Source organism: Siphateles boraxobius, unplaced genomic scaffold (genome assembly GCF_051911475.1).
Source record: "Siphateles boraxobius isolate OS27281-9 unplaced genomic scaffold, OSU_SipBor_1 26, whole genome shotgun sequence".
NCBI classification, from domain to species: Eukaryota; Metazoa; Chordata; class Actinopteri; order Cypriniformes; family Leuciscidae; genus Siphateles; species Siphateles boraxobius.
In genome coordinates, this window is record NW_027508876.1 from 7,072,516 (window position 1) to 7,097,543 (window position 25,028).

The 25,028-nt window shown below is 36.7% G+C and overlaps 1 protein-coding gene across 3 annotated transcripts; it reads left to right on the forward strand.

The window, feature by feature from the left end:
* Positions 1-63: 63 nt before the first annotated feature.
* Positions 64-24,163, forward strand: rpgrip1 (RPGR interacting protein 1). Of its 3 annotated transcripts, XM_077244257.1 has the most exons (27): positions 64-442; positions 2,278-2,468; positions 2,567-2,623; positions 3,738-3,855; positions 4,072-4,271; positions 4,527-4,632; positions 6,572-6,718; positions 8,127-8,232; positions 11,052-11,075; positions 11,303-11,449; positions 11,523-11,596; positions 12,722-12,933; positions 13,147-13,253; positions 13,349-13,399; positions 13,512-13,691; positions 13,811-13,928; positions 14,670-15,170; positions 15,317-15,465; positions 17,001-17,349; positions 19,271-19,446; positions 20,118-20,468; positions 20,542-20,599; positions 20,686-20,783; positions 21,623-21,812; positions 22,991-23,075; positions 23,196-23,323; positions 23,414-24,163. In XM_077244257.1, exons 2-27 carry the CDS (start codon positions 2,384-2,386, stop codon positions 23,632-23,634), a joined length of 4,038 nt encoding a protein of 1,345 aa, XP_077100372.1. In that variant the 5' UTR covers positions 64-442; positions 2,278-2,383; the 3' UTR covers positions 23,635-24,163. The 3 variants fall into 3 exon arrangements, with proteins under 3 accessions (XP_077100372.1, XP_077100373.1, XP_077100375.1); XM_077244258.1 differs by lacking the exons at positions 64-442; positions 2,278-2,468; positions 2,567-2,623; positions 3,738-3,855; positions 4,072-4,271 and having other exon boundaries at positions 4,528-4,644; XM_077244260.1 differs by lacking the exons at positions 64-442; positions 2,278-2,468; positions 2,567-2,623; positions 3,738-3,855; positions 4,072-4,271 and having other exon boundaries at positions 4,536-4,650; positions 6,575-6,718.
* The last annotated feature ends 865 nt before the right edge of the window (positions 24,164-25,028 follow it).

The following is a 25,028-nucleotide window of genomic DNA, read 5'->3' on the forward strand; positions in this document are numbered from 1 at the left end:
AGGGTTCTCAAACCATATGCAGCTCATCTTAATAATTACCGTCTTTTAGCATTTGTTAGTGCATCAGACAGTCAATGAACAATGTTTTAAATTGTTTGTTCCAAGGGAAGATATGACATATTTGCATTTATACACAGCGTATTTGTTATTGAGAAATGCTGTGAGAAGGGCAGGAACATATTTGACAGGAGGAGGTACAGAGAGAGAGATTAAGCAGATTAAAGTTGGACTGATGAGACAGCGTCTTTCCAAGTAAAAGAGAAACTAACAATCATACCCAAAACAAGAGAGTTTTTTACACTGCTGCTGCTGATGAGTTGACTATGAGGAAGACCACAGTGAAGAGCATAGACCTGTTGAAGGAATATGAATGACACTGACAGGTGCTGAGAGGAGGATTAATACTCACTAAAACGCAGGAGACACACTCACACTCCATCAGGTATGTGACTGAGAAAACTTTGCAGTTTATCTGTCATTTATGTCTTCCTTTCCATCTGTATCAGTATCAAAATAATTTTCAGATTAGGATGTTTTCGTTTATTAAAGGAAGTTGCAATAATATTGTCAATCTAAAGCTTGTGTGCATGGACCTGGTTGCCTTCACTAGTTAATTAGAAATGTTTCTGCTGTGTGTCAAATTAATTTATCAAGTACTTGATTGCAGACATATTTGATGCAGATTCAGTCTCTCAATTAATATGAGGTCATGAAAGCATGCATATGAATAATTAAATAAATAGAAAAAAAGTTTTAAAAAATAGTTTTTTTACCGATATTTTTTAATGTTTTTTAAGTGTTGCTTTAAAAGTGTAAAATAAGAAATTCAGTAAAACAAAATTATATTATTAATAAATAATGTTTTAGAATATAATTTATTTCTGTGATGCAAGCTGAATTTTCTGCAGTCATTGCTGCATAATATGCTGATTTGGTGCTAAAGAAACATGTATTATCAGAGTTAAAAACAGCTATGTTATTGTTAATGTTATTGTGTTAATTTATACTTTAAGTTAAACTTTAATTAACTCTAGCGGTGCTTTTCAATACTCAAATTGATGCTTCCTCGTTTTTTTCGCTTCTCCATCCTGTAAGGTCAGGCCCTAAAGGTAACCTTTATAGTTTAAACCATACATGTCACATATTTCATCAGGGCATCTTGCTTTATTATTATTTATTATGAATTTATAAAATAATCAAACTTTAACAACATAAGAGCAGATCCCTTCAGCGCAGTTGATTTGCCCTGTTTACACCTGGTATTAAGATCAGACCGGATCACAAGGGAGACACATACCCGTTTACACCAGGTATTTTTATCCGTCTCTTTTGTCCACTTTCAACCACTTCTGTCCTGAATTCTTTGAGGGAAGTGTCTATGGGTGGGTAAATGTGTGGGTTTTTTCTGATCTTTCAATCTAATGAACAAAATAAGCTCACGTAATTTACAAATGAATGCGTCCGGAGTCGACATAAAACACACAGAAAGCAGCAGCTTTCGTTTCTGCACAGAAATCTGCAAGACCACGACGAACACTGTGAGTGTGTGTTAGAAATCAGGAATGGTGAGAAAACATTGTGCTTGGTATGTTTTTCGTCTTCAAATCAAACTTGGGTCTCCAGCCAACAAAGTATCACTCTGGCTAGCGTGTTGCCCTTAATGTTTACGCATTAGGTCAGAAGTTGAAGAGTAGGTCTTTTGTAGCTGTTCAAAAACATTCCACCACATGAGTATTCAATCCGGTCGAATGTGTTTTCAACTACCTCTGGAAGAGGTCATAAGTGAGCAAGCTCAAAACGTTTTAGACCCCGTTTACAGCTGTATTTATCGTCGTCAACTTGTGATCCGATTGACAAAAATGCATCTTAATACCAGGTGAAAACAGGGCCTTTGAAATGAGACTTGAGTGATCAAGAATATTCCAACATACAAACAAGACTTCCTTCAATTCCTCCAGCTTCCTTTTCTTTCATTGCATCCTTCCCTCACATCCTAAGGGAGTTGCTGAGACATGAGTGACTTTGGACTTTTCATTCTAGTACAGTCATTTTTTTCATTTACATACAATCACAGATGGTTTTATGTTGGAGGTCCATGGATTGGCTGTAAAGATGAAAATCCCAACTCTATAATTAACTGAATATTACACTTCATATGAGTTTAGGTTTAAATAATATGTTTTAAAATGTTAACATTAGTTTCATATTATCTTTTTAGTTTAATGTCATTTTTAAGTACTTAATTTGAAATGTTTCCTTATTTTCTTTGTGACGCAGAATAAGAAAGAAAAATGACCCATTGACTTCCTCCGTGGTGACATCACTTCCTGAATGCCTCGGCTCATATAAAGGCAGTGATTGGTTAGAGCTGTTAGATCTCATAATGTCATTGACGGTGGATGATACAGCTGGTGACCTCCCTGTGAGGGACGTGGGCTTGAGAGCAGGACTGATAACTGTTCTCACAGGTGTGTATAGAGCTAACATGGTGTGCGTTTATTTAGGTTGCAAGATCATATGCATTTTTATTTATGGTTTATTTAAATCAATGTATGCTTTATTTCAGACACAGATCAAGACACCAGAAGCTGGAGAAGACCACCACAGGTGCTCAAGATAAAGGGTAACACGTGTCTCCACACTCAACAACTAGTCCTATAAATATGCACTACTATTTCTTAGTAGGTTTAAAGGGATAGTTCACCCAAAAATGAAAATTTACTCACCCTCATGTTTCAACCCCGTAAGACCTTCGTTCATCTTCTGAACATTGATGAAATCTGAGAGCTGGATCACTCCTCCATAGGCTTCTAAGGGATTGACACTTGCCAGCCCCGAAAAGTTATTAAAGATATCGTTAAAATAGTCCAAGTGACTACAGTGGCTCAATCTTAAGTTTATCAAACGACGAGAATACTTTTTGTGCGCAAAAACAAACAAAAATAACGACTTTATTTCAACTATTCATTTCCTTCTCTGTCGGCATCAAGTCAGTTCACTAGTGATATAGCGCAGTTCTTCTGTTGTTGTACGTCACACGCATCACACACATGACCAGCGTCGGCCAATAGTGAGCCTACGTGTGACGTAGCACTACGCAATCACACTACATTAACTGACTCGAGGCCCATCCCTTAAGAAGCCTATGAGGAGTGATCCAGCTCTCAGATTTAATCAAAAATATCTTAATTTGTGTTCCGAAGATGAACGAAGGTCTTACGAGGTTGGAACAACATGAGGGTGAGTAAATACTGACAGAATTTTCGTTTTTGGGTGAACTATCCTTTTAATAAAATTTTTTACAGAAATATATTACTTTTATTTATTACTATTGGAAAGATAGTATTGCATTCTTTACAATATCTTAGCTGTTTTTTAAAACAGCAGTTAGATTCAAATGGAGAGCAAATGGAGACATTTTCTGAACTGAGAAAAATGCCTCAGTAATCTCACGTGTCTCCCTGAGAATTTCAAGGATAATTTGCTTGTTACATTATTAGTCCAACCATGCTCTTCATGTTTCATAGCTCTATACTCTAACTGTATATCAGCAATGATCTAATTGGTGCTTTATTTTTAGAAGAAGTATCTGAGACAAAGTCAATACTCCAAAGAAATGTGAACTTCTTTCTTCAGTATACAGTCCTGGGCTATAAAAGAACAACTTCTGAGCCAGGATTGTAAATAGTAGCAACCCTGGGTTGTTTTCTACTGTAAGTCTCTCTGTCTTTATACAGATCGTCAGCGATTGTTCAGAGTACCACGCGAGCAGCTGGAAGACCAGTGTTTGCGTCTACAGGAGGAGAACACACTTCTCAAACAACACAGCCGCACACAAGACCAAAAACTACGCAGGTACAGAAACACGCACTAACAACGAGATTCATAATACTTCGGGAAAGTTTTCCATCATCATTTCCATTCATCTCAATGGTAGTTACTCAGTTGGTGCATGCAGTCCCAGAACTATGCAACCTGAACGCTTTGCTTGGACACTTTTATCATTGTTTTTATACCCCAAAATACACTGCCTCAAGAAGAGTAAGACAATCTGTTGTCTTGGCTGTTCAGGTTATCAACTAAACTGCTGCGGTTAAAGCACGGACCTTCGTCTACAGGGAGGGATGGAGAGCTGGAGGACACCATTCAAGAGCTAGAGGCTCGTGTAGCGACTCTAGAGAGCCAGAAGGGGACGCTGCAGAGTAAACTAAATTTAGCCAAGCAGCATATCTTAGACCTGGGTATCAGAACACATAATAGGCCACGAACAGGTGAGGAGTCACTTACAAAAATCTTGGTATTGGTGTGTGTGTGTTACTGTTTTTGGATATGGTAAAATGGTAATATTGCAGAAGCCTGTTTTTGGACATGCACCATGTTAATAGTGGCATGTAAATACAAGGTCTATGGTACTTTGAATGACTTAATAATGCAGTATGGTATCACCACATACTTTTTAATAAGAGGAGTTAATTTGGTGTTGCAGTCCAGATTTTATTCAGTATCTCTCTCTTTCACTGTCTCAGGGCGAGGTGTGGATGGAGATGGAGGTGTCAGACGAGCTGCCCAAACCGCTCCTGCCCACTGTGGTATCAGTTCACTGGACGATACTAGAGGAGAGATAGACAGATTGTAAGTTGACCTGTGTGTGTTCTTATGTATGTTTTAATTTAAAGTTACTATGGAGAATAGACATAAAAAATGCAATAATGTAACAGACGTATGCCAGTGAGAGCTGAGCATGTAAACCTCACTCTCAAGAGGCGCTCTAGCGACTAAAGCTACCTTTCACGGTTCGAACTGGAGGGGCTACAGGGGTGCCATGACCCCTGTATGGGAGTGAGGTTCGGGGGGTGGGGGGGGGGGGGGGGGGGGAGTATGTCCTTCGAATGAAACGTTAAACCGAGGTCCTGACTCTCTGTGGTTATTAAAAATCCCAAGATCGGAAAAAGAGAAGGGGTTTAACCCCGGCATTCTGGCCAATTTGCCCATTGGTCTCTGTCCATCATGGCCTCCTAATCATCCCCATATACTGATTGGCTTCATCACTCTGTCTCCTCTCCACCAGTAAGCTGGTGTGTGGTGGGCGTTCTTGCACAATATGGCTGCCGTCTCATCATCCAGGTGGTGGTTGAACAGCTTTACCCTTCCATATGTAAAGCACTTTGAGTACCTAGAAAAGCACTAAATATATGTAATGAATGATTATTATTATTAATAACAGACGTAGGCCAGTGAGAGCTGTGAGTGTAAACCTCACTCCCCTAATCTCAGGAGTCGCTCTAGCATCAGTTGATGCTAACAAGGAGGCTAAAGACAGCAGTCTCTAGCGTCAGTTTCTAGAGCCCCTTTTGAGATTAGGGAAGTGAGGTTTAAACGCACAGCTCTCACTGGCCTACGTCTGTTACACTAATACGTGTAAAGACATAAAAAATAACTGCTCTTTAAATACCTCATAGAATGTTCACAATATGAATGTGATGATACTATTCACATCATCACAGTGTCTAAAAATGTCTTTGTGTGTTAAATGTTCTTATATGCGAGTAATTAACTGCAAACTGCAAAAAAAAAAAAAAAAAAAAAAAAAAGTAATCAAGGGATGCTAATCAGGTCACAAGTTAACAATGGTCGCAAATTCTGTTGTTACCAACAGAATTCAATAGAACTTACAACCATAGTTGGCTAACAATGCTTTTGGGAAATGCACCCCTGATCATCATTATTCAATCATGCTTTTATGAACTGTTTAGACATGCATTAATTATGTAATAGCCATGTTCAATACAAAACTATTGTCCTCAATCTTTCGGTCTCTTTCTCCTCTGTATAAGCAGAATTGCATTACTCAGGTTTGTTGGATGTTTTTGTGTTTACATAATTTGCAATTCTGCAAAACACAGTATAGTGCTGTGCTTAATACCTGCATCTCAGCTGAGACAAAGAAACAAACAAAGGACAGAAGGAAGGCTTTTAATGCAGTTCAAAAATGTAGGTCTGCGCTGAAAAGCATTTGCTTTATGACAATCTGCCCATGGCATCCCAGCATAGAGACTTCAGCTATGCAGTTCTGCTTTCAACCTTAAAGACTTTGCTAGTATATTTAGCTTGATACATAATTTTAATGCCTCTTGATAATCCATACCATGGTAGGTGTTACATACTATTTAGACACACAGGTTGAGGATCAGTCGTTTATAAGGGTAATCCAAGCAGAAGGTCAGAACCATTACACAGGCAACCAGAGACCACTCAGAAATACAGTGTAAGACTTCACAATGAGTGAATACACATGGCTTATAAAGGAAGAGTTAACAAAGCTAATGAGAAACAGCTGAAAGTAATCAAACATATTGAGTCCGAGCAATGGGTTATGGGAAATGCAGTCCATGATGAGATAACAAAGACAGAAGGAGTTCTCTCTGGTGGCTATCATAGGCACTCCGGCTGGCAGGCGTTACAGTAGGACATTGCTTCCATGCTATTAATAAGCTATTAAAATGCCATGCTGATCTGCAATATCGGTTTTTCCCTCCTTGTTTCTAATTTTCTGGCTTGTTTTCTCTCTTAGCAGATCTACCATCATAGAAAGCCAGCATGGGAGGGTGGCAGAACAGGAGTTGAGTACTCAGTCTCTTAGAGAAATGTTCAGAGAAAAAGAGAAAGAAATTGAGGGTATTGTGAAAGACCTACGCAAACAACAAGCCGACGGACACAGGTTGGAAAAGTTGGTGTGTGTTAGTGTGTGTGAGTGTGTTTGTGTGTGAGTGTGAGTGAGTGTGTGTGTGTGTCTGTGTGTGTGTGTGTGTGTATATATATATATACCGTGCTTTGCATAAGTGAACACACCCATGCTAAAGTTGACTAAAAAGAGGAATAAAAAATCATCTTTTGGAAATTGATCTTAATGCCTTAATTTAAAAAAAATTAGGAAAAATCCAACCTTTAAGGACACCAATTTTCTTTGTGATTAAGTAATGTATCGTAAATAAATCAATGTTCTTCCTTAAAGGTGCTCTAAGCGATGTCGGGTGACATCACTTCTTGTTGACGGTTAAAGTATTGTCAAACAAAACGAAGGCTAGCTAGACCCTCCCTCCTCCTCATCCGTGCACTAACCCCCCAAACCCTTCTTATCGGTTATTGGCTGGAACCGTTTGTTATGTTTCGTGGTGCGGGTAAGCCCAGTTTGTTTTTGTTGCCGTTTGTGGAGCCTGGGGTGTCTGCAGAGACCGTTTTTTTTTACAGTGTGTTCAGTGGACAGGCAGCTAGCGGATAGTGAGGAGATGTTTGTTGTATGTGACAAAAAATGTTTTGGCCTAAAAAACGCGTGACATCGCTTTGAGCACCTTTAAAATACAGGGTGCATAAATCAGGACATCCCTATGTTAAATTCCCATAGAGGCAGGCAGATTTGTATTTTTAAAGGCCAGTTATTTCCAGGATACTATGCATCCTGATAAAGTTCACTTGGCCTTTGGAATTAAAATAGCCCCACATCATCACATTCCCTTCACCATACCTAGAGATTGGCATGGTGTTATTTCAGTTAGGCTAATAGCTGGTTTGATTTGCATTGACAGATGATCTTATGGACAGTACCCCATGCTGATCTCTAGGTATGGTGAAGGGAATGTGATGATGTGAGGCTATATTGATTCCAAAGGCCAAGTGAACTTTATCAGGATGCATAGTATCCTGGAAATAACTGGCCTTTAAAAATAAAAATCTGTCTGCCTCTATGGGAATTTAACATAGGGGTGTCCTGACTTATGCACCCTGTATTTTAAGGAAGAACATTTATTTATTGACGATACATTATTCATTCACAAAGAAAATTGGTGTCCTTAAAGGTTGGATTCTTCCAAATTTTTTTAATTAAAGCATTAAGGTCAATTTCCAAAAGATGATTTTTTTTATTCCTCTTTTTAGGCAACTACTTTAGCATGGGTGTGTTCACTTATGCTAAGCACTGTATGAATATGTATATATATATATATATAAATATAAATATATATGTGCATGTGGTGTTTTTTATTCTTCTTTACAGACTCTATAAGTTTGTGTGTGTGTGTGTGTGTGCGTGCGTGCGTGTGCATGTGACATTTTTTTATTCCTCTTTACAGACTCACTATAAAAGATAATGTAGATGTGATCAGACTGCAGAAACAGCTCTCTGAAAAGACCTGCGCCCTTCTGGTCAATCAGGAAAAGTTTGTTTCTCTTCAGGAGGTGAGCCGTAAGACCAAATCAGAGCAACAAAACATTGAAATCTATTATCCATTTAAATCATATTTAAGGTTTGGGGTCATTTGGGATAGTCCATTCACTTTACTATTGGTTGGCTCTACTTTGGGCTTCACTGAACTAAAACGCACCAGTATGTTGATGAGAGGAGTGATTATGAGTGTAACCAGTGCTGGTTTATGCATCACATTGCATCACATTGGTGGCATTATAGTAACACAAGTTACGTAATCAGATTAGTTTTTTCAAATAACAAATGAAGTAAGCATTACTTATAAATTTACAACAAAAGTTAATGCAAGTTACTTTGTTTTCACATTTATTGACTAACACCGTGTTAAACTGGTCTGTGGCACGCATGATGGTAGAGTTCAATAAAGTCTTTATTTAAAATAATAAACGCTCATACACATTACACACCCCTCCTGTCCCCATGTTGAGATAAATGGAGAGTAAGTGCATCCATTGTGTGCACTGTGTGGTTATTGTAGTTCTAGACTAAATGTGAGCAGGCATTTACTCATATCACTAGCTCAAAAACAGATTCATTAATCATTCAAATGAAAAAAAAAAAAAAAATGAAATGTAAAATCAGAATACAACCCCAAATCAGAAAAAGTTGGGACATTTTGTTTAATGCATTAAAATCAAGAATCTGTGATTTGTTAATTCTATTTAAACTTTTTTTTAACTGACAAAAGTACAAAGAAAAGTTTTCCAATGTTTTCACTGACCAACATAATTGTATTTTGTAAATATGAACAAATTTTGATTTTGATGGCTGCAACACCCCCCAAAAAAGTTGGGACAGAGACCAAATAAAAGTGAAAAGATTATCCAAATTAGATTATCCAACTCTTTTGGTAATAGTTTAGGTTATCGTGTTTGGGTGTAAAAGTGCTTCTCAGTCTTTTTAAGCAAAGATGGGTTATGGCTCATCACTTTGTGCCAAATATCTTGAGAAAATTGTCAAACAATTAAAGAATCACATATCTCAATGCAAGATTGCAAAGCATGTATACCTTTCATCATCTTCCATACATAATATTGTCACAAGATTCAGGGAATCCAGAGAAATCTCAGTCTGTGTAGGGCAAGGCAGTAGACCTCTGTTGAATGTGCGTGACCTTTGAGCCCTCAGATGGCATTGCACAAGATACCATCATGCTAATCCGGTAAATACAGCCACATGTGCTCAGGAGTAATTTGGAAAACCATTTTCACTGAAAACAGTCTGACGCTGCATCAAGAAATGCCACTTGAAACTATGTTATGCAAGGAGAAAGCTTTACATCAGTTCTATATGGAGATGCCGGCGAGTTCTCTGGGCCTGAGCTCATCTCAGATGGTCTAGAAGACAGTGGAAATGTGTGCTGTGGTCAGATGAGTCCATGTTTCAGCTTGTTTTTGGGAGAAAATGGACTTCGAGTTCTCAGTCACAAAGACGAAAGGGACCAACCAGACTTTCACCAGCGACAGGTGCAAAAGCAAACATCTGTGTTGGTATTGAGGTGCATCATTGCAAACGTTATGGGTAACTTGCATTATTATGAAGGTACTATTGACATGGAGGCATGTATTTGGATTGTACAGAGACATAAACTGCCATCAAGATGACATCATTCCTGGGAAGCAAGACAATGCCAGGCCTCATTCTGCACATTCAAAAACTGAGTGGTTTCTAGACACTCTGCACCATAGAAGAGATGTGCCTGCCTGTTTACTGCAGTCCAGATATGTCTCTTATGGAAAATGTATGATCCATCATGAAAAGGAGAATCACGCAACGATGACCACAGACTGTTGAGCGGCTGTCTTGTAACAGACAAGATTGGGCAAATATTCCACTAGCAAAACTCAAACAATTAATATCCTCAACTCCCAAATGATTAAAAAGTGTAATTAAAAGGAAAGGTGAAGTGACACAGTGGTAAACATGCCTCTGTCCCAACTTTTTTGGGGTGTGTTGGAGCCATCAAAAACAAAATTTGTTCATATTTACAAAACACAATTATGTTGGTCAGTGAAAACATCAGGAAACTTTTCTTTGTACTTTTGTCAGTTAAAAAAAGTTTAAATAGAATCAAAAAATCACAGATTCTTGATTGTAATGCATTTTACAAAATGTCCCAATTTTTTCTTATTTGGGGTTGTATATCACGCAAATCATGGTTTTCAGTTCGTCTAAAAGTTTTGTCTTTTTTAGTCTTCAGTATATCAAATTAAATCATCACATTAAAAATGAAGGTCTTTTGAAGTTGTCTTTATTTATTGTAAGTAAACTAAATAAAATATTCACTAACAACATGTGTTAAGTTTTATGTTAAGTAAAATTTCAACTATCATATTATAGATAAATTAGATTTTGTTTGTGTTGAAATTAATTAGTAAAAAATATATTATATTGACCTACATCAAGTTGCATATTGTCTTCATAATAATCTTTTTAATTTGTATGAAAGTTTTTTTTAACTGGTTCATAAATATAAATTCATAAAAATAATAAATTTGCCTGTAACACATTAGAGTATTTTTAAGTTGGTCCAAAGTTTATGTGTGTGTGTGTGTGTGTGTGTGTGTATATATATATATATAATATATATATATATATATATATATATATATATATATATATATATATATACAAAACACACATATATATATATACATACAATCAGTGTAAATGGTGAATTGGATCTTAGATGGGGACTTTCACTTTGAAATAATTGGTGTAATGTCTTCCAAATTATATTTTGGCATTAAAACAAATCATCCTCATTACCTCCTCTCTTTGTGTTTTCTAGGCTTACGAGAACCAGCTGGAGGAGGTGAGCTTAACTTGAAAAGAAATATTTCCCATTGTCATCATTATCAGCTATTTCTTTATACTCAAGCAAACATTGTCTTGACCTGACAATAAAATTGTATAATAGAAGTAGCCCTATTCTGAACTGGACAGAACATTGATAAGTTAGACCCAGTTAATTTTGATAAATGCCATTGAATAAATGGGGTTCTGTGTCGTTTTTATTTTATATGGGTAAATATTATGCAGGGCCAAAGGTGTTTAAAAGAGAGCCAAGTATCACTGCTGGAGAAGGTGGAGGACCTGAGCGAGCAGCTGAAACAGGAGAAGCAGCGAGTCCTGACACTCGAGGGCCAGCTCAATGCTGCCACACGTTCACTGCAAGCTCTTGGGGAGGTACAGCTTGAGTTATTGCACTTTTATTCCAAGTTTTCTTCTTTGCAATCTTATACAATCATCTGTTCCTCAGCTTCAGGAGAGGGTTTCAGATCTGGAAGGGGAGAGGAACCTCTTGAAGAAGAGCTATGATTCCCTTCTGGAGAGGTCAGTATTTCATGTAGGTAGGGGCATTGATAGTGTGGGACAACCAGGGACATTTTCATTGACTGTGGGGCACAGGGGATTCAGGCAACTTGTCGGCCTGAATTGACCTTATGACAGCAGTTACTTTTCAAGGGTGGGTAATCCATGTCTGTCAAACAAAATGACAACGCAAGTCGCTTACTAACTGATGTGCCTGATATTTTCGGAAAAAAATATTTTTACTTCAAATGCAGGTTATCATTTCGCAGAAATCAGAAAGCATATGCTTTTGAATGAGGTTATATGTAACTAAATGGTAGAATACAAGAAAATACTGAAATTACAAGGTGACATTTTCAAGAAGTGTCAAGAAGTCAGAAAGTTGACGTCACACAGGAAAAATCTGTATCAGACACTTGGAAGATGCAAACAGAGGTGTGTGTGTGTGTGTGTGTGTGTGTGTGTGTGTGTGTGTGTGTGTGTGTGTGTGTGTGTGTGTGTGTGTGTGTGTGTGTGTGTGTGTGTGTGTGTGTGTGTGTGTGTGCGTGTGTGTGCGTGTGCGTGCGTGTGCGCGCGTGTGTGTGTGTGTGTGTGTGTGTGTTTTCTTTTCTTAAAATAAAGTAAAATTTGAATGCGTGTCACACTATTTATTACTTATTAAATCACAGAATGTTTAAACCAGCATAGTCATTCAGCATGTTTCTGAACCAAATAATCCACAAATAAAAAGTCAACAGATGGATGAATCCAATTTTTCACAGGACAATATCATAAGAACGACAAGTCTGATTCAACCCTTGCATTTTTTAAGATCACTGGATGATTTCAAGAATGGACAAACGAAACTCTATTAACTAGCCACTCTGGGTAACTAGTAAGTTCAGTAAGCTTTAAAGCTTGACGGACACAATGGCGTATAGCAACAAGGCTTCTGCGCAGTGAAGTTTTGTCCGTCTATTTGGGTTGTCAGTCATTTATCTGTTGTAAGGTCTTTATTCCAGGCTATTCAAGCTAGTATAAATGCTAGTAAAACTGGTTGTAGATTTGTCTTTAACCCCAAACCATCCTGTAAATAAGAGTTTGGGGGAAATCTGTAGTTAAAAAGGCCAAGTTTTAAAAGTTTTAATACATTGGTTTCCACCATAGCACTATGTCTGCCCAAAGCCATCAAGAAGGACAACATGAGGAACAAGAGAAAACAAGGGAACCGTTTAGAGAAGATAGGTGGAGAGAGGAGGTACAGAAGCTTGAAGAAAGACTGATGGAAGAAAGGAGAGAAAGGATAATGCTGGAGCAGGAGAAGGAACACATGAGACTTGAGAATGATCGAGTTCAGAAGGAGAAGGAGCGAGATAGAGGTAAGGCTCTTGCACTGTCAGGTTTATGTCTAGCACCATCAATTCTGGACCACATCTCATCTTATTCTGGAAGTGCTGATTATAGCAGCCTGAAAACGGTGCACAAAGTTCTCCTGAAAATTCTGTAATCATCAAATCAGAGCTCATAATTGCAAATTTGCAAAATACATCTGATGTTCATCATCTTCCCAACATGTATTTTTCTGTGTCCAGATATGGTTATGTTCCTCAGAGAAAAACATGACTGCTTGGAGCAAGAAGTCCTGCAGCACAGGCAGGAGGTCACATCTTTGCAAGAGAAACTGGACTCTGTTACAAAAGTAAAGTGTCCTGGATTACGCTAAAATTTCCTTTGCAAAGAGAAACTGGGGCCAGACATTCAGCTCATTAGAATCTGTTTTTCATTCTCTATCAGGAGTTTGATATGAGTGTGGAAGATCTGAGTGAGACTCTGCTGCAGATTAAGGTAAGATTTAAGTTTTAAATGTTGCAGATTTTTAGATATTCTAAATATTTGTTCTTTGCTTGTTTCATTACATCTTTCTGTTTCCCTGTTCATTCTTGTTCTCTTCTCTTAGGCCTTCAGAATGCAGCAGGAGACTCAAGGGCTGATGTGCTTCTTGAAAACGGATGGAAAGTTAGAAGACACATCAAGGGATTTGACTGCAGTACAAGCCTCATATGCAGAAACTGTTTTAGAACTCCAGAAAACTAGGGACTTATTATTATTGCAGCATGGCCTAAATGCTGACCTCCAGGTACACACAGTCGCAGTAAAAATAAATTACAACTCTGGTATATATTGCTCAGAATGTCTCTTTTCACTCCACATAATCCAAAACATCATCCGTTACACTTACAGTATTTTCTTTTATAGAACGAGATGAAGACAGTTATGGAGAAGTCTGAAAGAGAGAGGGAGGAGAATAGAAGGAGGGCAAGTGAAAAAGACAAATTGTTGAAAAGCAGAGGCCTTCAAATCAGCAATTTACAAGGTTAGAGGAACTGCTGTTGTAGCATGTACAATATCCAAACGATTGGGGCTAGTTGTCACAAGTTTTAAGTTAAAAATCTGAGTGTACCAATGTTTTTTTTTTTGTATGTTGGTTTAAAATATCTAGTTTAAAATCGTTTTCAGTTATATTTTGTTTAAATAAAATCATTATGTATTATGTTTTATTATTTAATATTTCAAAATAAAAATATTACATAATTAAAATGGTTACAAATTAAATAAGTATCAGATTTTAAATGATTTTAAATCAGTAATAATAATAATAATTCTGAATTTTATTCTTCAAACTAAAATTCTAATGCATCATCATTTTTGTAATTTAGTTATTGGATAAACAAGAAACCATAATAACACCACACTGACATGCAGTGGTGCGGTGATGGCGCAGTGGATAAGACACATGCCTTTGGTGTGAGAGACCCGGGTTCGAATCCACTGTGAGACACCAATGTGTCCCTGAGCAAGACACTTAACCCCTAGTTGCTCCAGAGGCGTGCGACCTCTGACATATATAGTAATTGTAAGTCGCTTTGGATAAAAGTGTCAGCTAAATGAATAATTGTAAATGTAATGCAGGGTCAACTATGTAGGCATATGTCTTTATAGAAACTACTGCGAAACAAGGAATAGATGGAGAGTAAAAGTGTGACAACTAGCCACCTTCTCCCCTATTTTCTTAATAATGCAATTATGTCATCATATTTTCCCTTCATGGTTTTAGCTCAACTCAAAGAGTTAGCGTACAGCCCTAGAAACAATAAGCGGACCATACCCATGCAGTATACCTGGACAGGCCAGGCACAAGAGTCAGTCCAGCTCACAGCAGAGGGCGCTATAGTCACACATCTGCGTGGAGGAGAATCTCTTCTGGAGATCCATCTCACAGGAGCCACCTTTACACCACTGGGACTGAGACTCATGGGACAAAACACAGGAGATCACCAAGGGGTTGCGACCTTTTGCACCTATGGATTTCTTGACTTTGAAACCCTCTCAACTCCATTAATGTCAGGTTGCCAGCCAAATTATGGCTTCACGTCGCATTACGCCCTCTCTGCCTTCGACCTGGAGAAGCTCAGGGTTCAGGAAGGGTCCATCACTGTTGAAATGCACCAAGCATTCGGAGGGGTACAATTTATAACCCGTGGGAGAGCGAGGATCAATCTGATGGGAGCGCTGCAATGCAGAGGTGAACGAATGAAAAACAGAACCAACATCACAGGTAAGAAAAATGAGGCTTTGCAATTAAATAAGAATATAAATGATGCTTATGTAAGAGAGTTTAATTTCACATTCTTTTCATTGTTGTAGCTCTTGACTGCAGTACTATTTGCCACTGCATTTTGTAAGTTGTCCTCTGTCCTGCAGGAGCTGAAGGAGAAGTTATAGGAATCCTTGAGTTTTGGGTGTGTTTACACCCTCAGGTGGAACTCACAGAACCTCAAATGGAAAGACCCACAAGCAGAACAGCTGTAAGACACACCAGAAGTTCGGAATGGGCTCATGGGGAAACAGAGGTAAATGCCACCATGTACATGAGGACAGCACTTTTTTGGACTTTAGTGTACTTATAATGGAAATAATATACTTTAAAAGAATATATTTAGAGTAAATGTGAACTGAGTGTAATGACTCAACTCAGCACGCCATGGGAATTTTCTTGTCCTCTCTCCTTCCCCAGCACCTCCTGCCTAGATTTGCTAGAGAGTTCTTCCTACTTTTCTTGCAGCAGCTGATATTCTATTCCCTGTGTTTATGTGCATGTTTTGGCTGTAGCCTTCACTCATGCCAGCAGCAGGAGCACATCAGATCTAGTCCGCCAAGACAAAGCTTATGCACATTCTATTCTCATAAAAAAAAAAAAACATGCTGTTTAAATCTACAGTATTCCAAGCATTGTGGAATGCAGTTAGCTGAAATTTAGTAGTTTTTTTTAACCACTAAATTAGGACTTAAGTACATATTTATATGTAATTTCTTATTTACTAAATATGGTTAATGTGTACTAGTCAACTAGTGTTTATGATAACCAAAAATATACTTTAATGTCAATTCTATGGAAACTTGTATGTCATGTATTAAAATATATTTGTAATTAAACATTTGTACTGATGACGTTGCAATATAGTACATTTAAATATATCAAATATATTAACTTTAAATGTATCAAATAACACAGTACAGGTAAAATTATAATCAAGTACTTTTATCTGCTTTATACGTTACACATCACAATCAGTGTAATGCTTTTAAGAACAAAAAAAAAGATTATTAAAACAATCTAAAATGAACTTTTAATTTGACATTATTATAAATTCAAAATTAAAAGTGTACTTAGATGTGTTGAGAAGTCATTGCATCATATATCTTTAAGAAGAAGCCTTTTATTTCATTAATTTTATATTATCTGCAAGTGCAGCTTTTTTAAAAATGTACTTAAAAGAGCACCTTCACTACCATTAGACACACTTTTTCACAAGAGTGTGGCTGCATCTGAAAACGCACACTTCTCTTATAGTATGTGACAAGAATAGTATGTCCGAATTCATAGTACTCTTAAAAGGTTAGCAAAAAGTACCCAGATGACTAACTACTTCTGGCAAGATTCTGAAGTGTGTGTACAATGACACTTTACTATCCCACTTTACACTTTACTATCCCACTACTCTTTTCCATACAGTGAATGTATACAATAACTAGGGGCTCCAAAAGAAATACCAAAAAGTATGTCATATGACTTGTGTAGCCTATAATCATTTTGTGTGAGTAACAGACTTTTGTGTGAGGTAAAAGACATTATTTAAATAATGCCCTCCATTGTATCCATACTGTCTTTCACACATGTACATATTTAAAAAGAATCAAATGGCTACAGATAACTTGTAATATTGTCATATGGACTACTTTAATATGTTTGATATACACTTTTTGTGCTTTTTGTCATTTTTGAAAATCAACAGCCTCTTTTACTGAATGGAATCAGAGGTTCTGCTTAATTTGACAGAAATCATTACCTCAAACTAAAAACATGTATTTTTTGTGTGTTCTTTAGGAGATGTATGATTATGGCGTAGGGATACCAAATGAGCTAGAGGTGGTACTGGAGCGCTGTGTGGGTCTGAGTACTCGCTGGCCAGGACTACTACCTGATGCATACCTAACGTACCGCCTTTATGACCTACCACCTCATTCTACTCCCATAATTCAGTGCTGCGTGGATCCTGTCTTTGAAGACTCAGCGAGCTATCCGTTAGCTGTTACCACGGATGTATTAGAATACCTGAATGTGGGCTGTCTGTGGGTGTATGTGTTTGATGACAGCGAAAGTCAGACTCCTCACACTTATTTAGCAAAGACACCAATTCCACTACGAGCCCTTGCTTTAGGCAGACCAATCAGAGGTAATCATTACCATCAAGATGCTAATAAACAAAACTTAAGGAATAAAAATACTGTTCCTTCATTAATGAATAACTACACAGGAACAAATGTGTAATTCATTATTAACACTCTAGTAACTTTTAACTAACAAGAAACTCTGGTTAACAAAATAGTAAGTAATAGCGCTCAGTCGAATGTGGTAGTTCACTATTAGCTAATCAAATTATCTCTCCAACCTCACTGAAGAATATAAAAACTACTATACACAGGTCCATAATTAATATTAATAATGCATAATTTATACTATAAGACAATGGTAGCCCATTAGTAATGAATCAAGTGTTACTACATCCTTCTAAAGGAACTACTAATAATGTGGATCAGTATTCTAAAGTAAAGATAGAGGGAACACACTAGTAATGACTAAAGTGTTACCAAATCCATCAGAAGTAATTCATATTCAAAATCTTACAAACATCTCACAAGCTTACAATGACTTCAGTCAATATTTAGGTAGTTATCATGTTTTTCACTTTAGAATACTGATCCAAATAATTAGTAGTTCCTTTGGAATGATGTAACACTTGAGTCATTACTAGTGGGTTACCATTAACTTTTATTATAAATTATGCATTATTCATGTTAATTATGAACCTGTATATAGTAGTTTTCTGGGAGGTATGAAAAAAAAGTAGTTATTGATTGGCCAATAATGAACTACTACATTCATCTGAGCGCTATTACTTACTAATTTGCTAATCAGAGTTTCTTGTTAGTTAATAGTAGTTACTAGAATGTTAATAGTGTGTTACTCTATTGTTCCTGTGTAGTTATTCATTAATGAAGGAACAATATTCTAAACTGTTACCCTGATCTTTTTAATGTTTTTGACAGAAGTCTCTTCTGCTCACCAAGGCTGCATTTATTTGATACGGTTTAAACAGCAATATTGTGAAAAATTATTACCATTTAAAAAGGTTACAATTTTAATATATTTTAGAATGTAATTTATTTATCTGTCGGCAAAGTTGTATTTTCAGTTGCATTTTTTATTACTGCAGTCTTCAGTGTCACATGATCTTTCAGAAATCATTTGAATATGCTTATTTGATTCCTTACAAAACATTTCTTATTATTATCATCAATATTTATTGTTTTTGCTGCTTAATATTTTTTGGAAACTGTGGTTACACTACCATTTAAAAGTTGGGGTTAGTTAGAATTTTATATTTAAAGAAATTAATAGGCTACTTTTATTCAGCAAGAATGCATATAATTGATTAAAAATAAAAGCAACATATATTTATAATGTAATACTTTTTTTTTAAAGTAAACCTTGTTCTTTCGAACTTTCTATTTATTGAAGAATCCTAAATAAAAAAAGGAATTTGTGTCGTTTTCACAAAAATATTAAGCAGCAAAAACTGTTTTAACATTGATAATAAGAAAAGTTATTAATAGTTGAGCCTATTATGATTTCTGAATTATCGCTGAAGACTGGACTATGGCTGCCGATAATTCAGCTTTGCCATCACAAAAATAAGTTATATTTTTATATATATATATATATATATATATATATATATATATATATATATATATATATATATATATATATATATATATATATATATATATATATATATATAACTTGTAATAATATTTCACAAATTACTGTTATTGCTGATCAAATAGGTGCTGCCTCTGTGACTTAAGCGACACAAACTACTTTTTTCAAAAAAAAGTCTTAATTATTTAAAACTTGATCAATAGCGTACATTTAGTAAGTTCATATTCTTTAAACCAAATATCCAATATTCAACCAAGAGAAAAAAATAAAAGTAACAAAAACATTATATTACCATGGGAATCAAATTTAGAACAATAAGCAATATTCACTTAGGCAAAGGTTAACTGATGAATAATGTTCCCTGCTGTCAGGTGATTATGTGCTTAGAGACCCTGCTGGCAGTCCTAGAGGAATGGTGAGGGTCACTCTCAGGTGGAAGTACCCCTTTCAGTCACCTGAGAATCCGTCAAGGCAAAGAGAAGGAGCAGAGAAAGAGAGAATGGTGCCGAGCGCTGAGCTGTCACAGAGACCTATTGCAAAGCCCAGGGTGAGTGCCTGTGAAATAACAATAACTGCCCAGGGGTGCGTTTCCCAAAAGCATCATTAGCCAACCATGGCCACAAGTTCTGATTCGGTGTTTCCTGAAAACATAGTCTTAACGAACATTCACAAACAACATCCGAAAGTTGTTTGTTTAGCACGACAGCTCTCGACCTGTGGTTAGAAGCATAGTTTCTTGTTTGCATGGCATGTGGACTCAATAAATCCTTATCTTGAGCCGAATAAGCAAGCTGACATTCAGTACAATCTATATCTTTTATTCAGAATACATACAAATGCAATTTACGTCTTTTAGTTTGTCAAGAGATTTAAAGCGTCGTTTCTGAAGCGTGCGCATGTGCGAACGTGCTCTAGCAAGAACCAGCCTATGATTGAATCTGAAAATAAAGCAAAATAACTGAGAAAAATGAGAAATAGTCCTCAGGTCTCAAACAAAAGTTTACTCCAACACATTCGTGACATCATTAACCAGCGTGGTTGAACGACCACTCTGTGATAATATGGTTTCGGGAAACTGTCGTGACTAGTTGATTTCTTCACCAATGCATTGTATACTATGGTAGTGAAGCAGCGAGTTACGTCGTTGCACGGGAAATGCACCCCAGAGTAATTCAACAATAATATAAAATAAATCTTTCAACTTAATTTCACTCTCAGCTTCGGCCTCCACCAGACCATGGAGCCAAGACCTCTGACATTCACCCATCCACACCCATTAGAATCCCTCAAAGAGATTCGACCTTGCCCCCTCAGTCTCCAATCATTCTGGTATCTGAACCATCTTCGAATCATCGGAAACCTCTATCTAGTGCAGGTCAACCATCAAAGTCAGTTAGAAGGAAGCAACAACGCACTGCATCACTACCCATTCAGGACAAAGTCAAACCCAAAACCCCTGCCATGTCTGTTAAGTCAACTGAGTCCAATCAATTTATGGACTTTAGACGATCGGACTCAGAGCTGAGCACCCCTCGTAGACAAAGGAGCTATCGAAGCCATTCAGCACAGGTAAGGAACTGGGAAGGTGTGACAGGAAGATTTATGAGTATTTAAATGTGTCCTGAATATGTTTCTTTTGAAGCAAATCAAGATAGAGGATCAGGAAGATGACGAACAAGAGGATGAAACAGAAGATAGAAGTGAGATTTTCAAAAGTCACTTATTCATTACACAAGTTATAAAGTACTGAGTTAAAGCTTCATTTTATATCTTTTATCCAAAATAGCTCAGAGTGACGTAGACGCCCTTCAGTCTGATGAATCAAGAGATTCAAATGGAAGTGATGTCATCATAATTCCTCACCCTCAAAAACCACGTAAAAAGGTAATGATCACACAGTTGACTAATAGAAATGTTACATGCAACAGAATCTCAAAAATTTGAAAAAGCAAAAACATACTTTATTTCCAGAAGAGAACATTTTTGTACAAGAGAACATCACCAAGATTTTAGTTTTTCATGCTTTGCCGCTGTCACCTCTGGCTTGTTTACTTGGGGATTAAAGCATTATGTGTTGACTTTCTGCGTATATAATATTTAAACTACTTATATTGTGGTAAAGATTTTGGTCATATCGCCCACCTCTAAGTATTTTTCAACCAAAAATCTTTTAAAATTTTTTTAAATAATTTTCAACCAAAATCTTTACTACTTTACAAGTCATTTCAAACCAAAATCTTTACCAGAATATAAAGTCATTTTTAACCAAAATCTTTACCAAGATATGTCATTTTCAACCATGATAAGGAATGACATCACAATATGGTAATTCTACCTGAAATCAGAGACGCTACTAATTGAAATTAAACCCATGCACTATATTTCTCAACATCCTTGCTTAAATGACTGCAAATAAAATTTGGAAAATGTTAAACTCACATCACATTCTTTGACAACCAGCTGTTTCAGACAGCCAATCATATCTTCATTGATGCTTTCTGAGTATAGTACATTGTACACTTTTGCTTGGTAGAAAACTCACCATTATCTAAATCCCTTAATTACTTCTGAACGCTTATGCATTTGCCAGAGCATCAGAGCACATTTGGACCATTCCGTGAAATCAAGTTGGCGTAGCTGAAACATTTGTTTTCATGTACTTTCATCTAGCCTTAAATTGGAACAGTCAGTTCTTTAATAACGTTTGTCTTTGTGTCTCACAGGGAGACAGACTCAGAGTGGAAATCCTGTCACTCTCTTTTAACCCTTCTTCCAGTGTTGCACTTGACTATTCAGTGCACCAGGTGTATGTAGAATACCGGCTTCTAGGTATTCCCATGGAGACGACAGAAACGCCCATGTCCCTGCGTAAACCAACAGACGGGGAGGAAATACACTATAACTTTACACGAGGTAAGGTCACTGAAGGAAAATTAATTACTTTTATGTGTCTTAAACAGATGTTCTTCCATGGTAAAAGTCTTTGTCCTAACCATCCACAACCTTTATTATCACACTGTGTAGCCCCACCCACACTGACGTCTCATTGGTCCAAACTTCTGTTCAACATACAGTAGCTGATATTTGATTAATTTGATATTAAACATCAAATATTTTTTGATTGACTTTGATTTGCACCAACTTTCAGCATGGAATAACTTCTCCCTGGAAACTTGCAGCACACTCGGTTAGGACAAATGGTTAGCAGGTTTAGTTTTCAAGTTTTGAGTAGAAGGAATAAAAATGCCACTTACAAAGAGAAATGCTATTGACCCACCCTTGTAAAATCAAGTACAATTTAACATACTTTTAAAATGAGTACTTAATACAGAAATAATACACTTTAAAATATAATTATTCTTACTTATTTGCAATTAAATTAAGTTGTATTATATTTCAAATTATATTAAACTCAATTTGGTAGAAGTTTAGAGTGCTTTTTTGGCCCACTTCAGTGTGACTTATGCACATCCTTATATGTTAATTTCATATTTCATATGTTTATAAAATATGGTTAAAGAATTTTTCGGAATGTAGTGCGTTTATGGTAAATTAAATATTGAATGTCATTTCAACTGAAACTTGTATGAATGAATTTAAATGTATTTATTATTATATTTATAATTTTTTACACATAATTACACATTTGTAAAGAAGAAGTTCAGATTAGTAAATTTAAAATATATTAACTTTTAAATGTATTATTAAATAACACATTTCAGTTAATATTCTAATCAAGTACTTTACATGTGCTTTAGTATGTTAGTCAACACATCAGAATTTTTTTTTAAAATGATGACAAAAGATTACGATGATGACTTTAAATCGTCTTAATCTTTAATTAAGATAATTAAAGTTGTATACTTTAAAATACAACTTCACATTTGTCAGGATCACAGTGCATTTTTAATAGTGTACTTAATTATGTTAAGAAACATACTGTAGTCTCGTTACTGAAGTGGCCCTTTATTTAATTTATATATATTATATAAATTAGTAAGTTTAACATGAACTTGGTATAATGAATTTAAAAAAGTGTGAAGAAAAACAAACACATAATTAATCATGTATGTCTCCTTATTTGTTGTCAGTTATTCATGTGGATTCATTGGAAGCAGCTCCTCTGAGACATTACCTCTACACCATGCTGGAAGGCACTGACCCCAACCAGGGCAGGTAAACAGAGAGAACATGAGAGATACTGACAGATGTAAAAATAATAATTTCGCATGGCAATACAATGAAAGATTCGTAAAGAAGATCTAATCTCTAGGTTTCTTTCCTCCAATCATCTAGGTTAAAGTTCACAGTAGTCAGTGAGCCCATGAATGAGCAAGAAGATTGTGAAGATGTCGGCTATGCCCACTTGGATTTACGAGAACTTCTTCTGACTGGAAATGATGTAATTGAAGAACAGATCGATGGTAATATTCATTCATTTTAAAGGAGATGAAAATATACTTGAAATATATGCATAAGAAATACATGAATTATTGCCTGTTTTTATCTCTCAGTTGTCAGCGCAGATGAAGAGCAGGATGTGGTTGGAAAGCTGAAAGTGTCTGTTGAGGCCGCACAGGCTCTGACTGGAATCTATCAGGAATATCATCAGATTGTGAAGAGGGATAGAAGAGAAACCAACAGCACAGCGGAGGAGGAGGAGAAAGAAGCGATACAGAAGAACGTTGAGTTGCAAGTGCTTGATTTTGCAGTTGATGAAGACAGTGATTTTTAATGAAACTCTACAGTCTGAGGTTCTGCTCAAACCATGCCAGGCTTATAAGGAACATCACTGGAATTTTTTTTTTTTTTTTTCCTACAACACATATTTTGTTTGTGACATTCTAAGCTCATTCTAAACTTTCATACTGTCAAATGTTTGAATGATGCAAAATATGGAAGTGGCTTCAGCCGCAAAATGCATTTATAATATAATATAATACTAATATATTTAATAAAAAAGTTATGTTTTGGGTTGTGCTGGATTAAATATCTAGAGTTAAACATGTGGCTGGTACAACTAAGGAAATGAATTAACTTCCTTTTGACTCATGAGCTGATGTTTTGTTTTCCAATCTGCTGTACTGTGAACAGAAGAATGGTGCTTAATTGTGACGTTTGTAGCAGATGGTAGAATAAACATTTTATTTGGATATACTGAATGCATGTAATTAGATTGATATAGTTTATTTGAAATCCTGAGGATTGGTTTCCAGCTGTATCAAACATGAATCATCATCATTAATGATAAACAACTCAGGTGAGCAGGCTTGTGTTTGTCTGATTTACACAACATCAGTCAGCAACACTATATTTTTTCAAAGAAGGCAGGCAAATTAAAATCATTTAGCTGCAAATTTTACAATAGCCTGGAATATGGCAAGAGCTGTAGTAGCAAATTCTACCAATGTCTGGTTTTCTCGGTGAGTCCAGTGGAGTGAGGTACCAGTCGTTGAGTCCAGTCGAAAATTGAAATTCAGTCATCTTGGTCCTCTAAGGCATGATAAAGTAGTCACCAGGGTGGAACTCCCATACGTGCAGAAATGTTTTTCACTTGCGCATGCATTTCAAAGATGTGCTCTGAACCAGCATCATGATTGGATCGAGTCCATGCAGCCTGTGTTCAATCACCAACACAATCATTGTGCTCCAATGGTTTAATGGACATAGGCCAGTAAGAGTTGTGCGTGTAAACCTCACTCCCCTGGCCTCAAGAGGCGTGCTAGCAACTGAGGTCTTTAGCGTCCTTGTTAGCGTGCCCGCCTCCCACGCTGGAGACCTCGGTTCAAATCCCGCTTGGAGTGGGTCGAGTAAGACCGGTTACATTTGGTGCCGTGACCCGGGTGGGAGTGAGGTTTAGGAAGGGGAGCATAAAGGACCTAGGCCAGTAAGAGCTGTTCGTGTAAACCTCACTCCCCTGGCCTCAAGATGTGTGCTAGCGGCTGCAGTCTTTAGCGTGCCTGCCTCCCACGCCGGAGACCCCCGGTTCGACTTTTTTACGTTTTATGAAATCATCTGATTAAACTAGTGTAACCGGTCTTACTTAACCCGCTCCGAGCGGGAATCGATACAACTAGTAGGCTATGAGTTCCCTTGATAACAGTAGCCTGGGTATGATAAAAGATTTGT

Excerpts from the sequence above, each read along its gene's own strand:
- rpgrip1 (XM_077244257.1), top strand. The coding sequence starts at position 2,384 with ATGTCATTGACGGTGGATGATACAGCTGGTGACCTCCCTGTGAGGGAC. Across the intron at positions 11,076-11,302 it reads ACGAGAACCAGCTGGAGGAG|GGCCAAAGGTGTTTAAAAGA; the intron begins GTGAGCTTAACT and ends AATATTATGCAG. Across the intron at positions 15,466-17,000 it reads GGGCTCATGGGGAAACAGAG|GAGATGTATGATTATGGCGT; the intron begins GTAAATGCCACC and ends TGTGTTCTTTAG.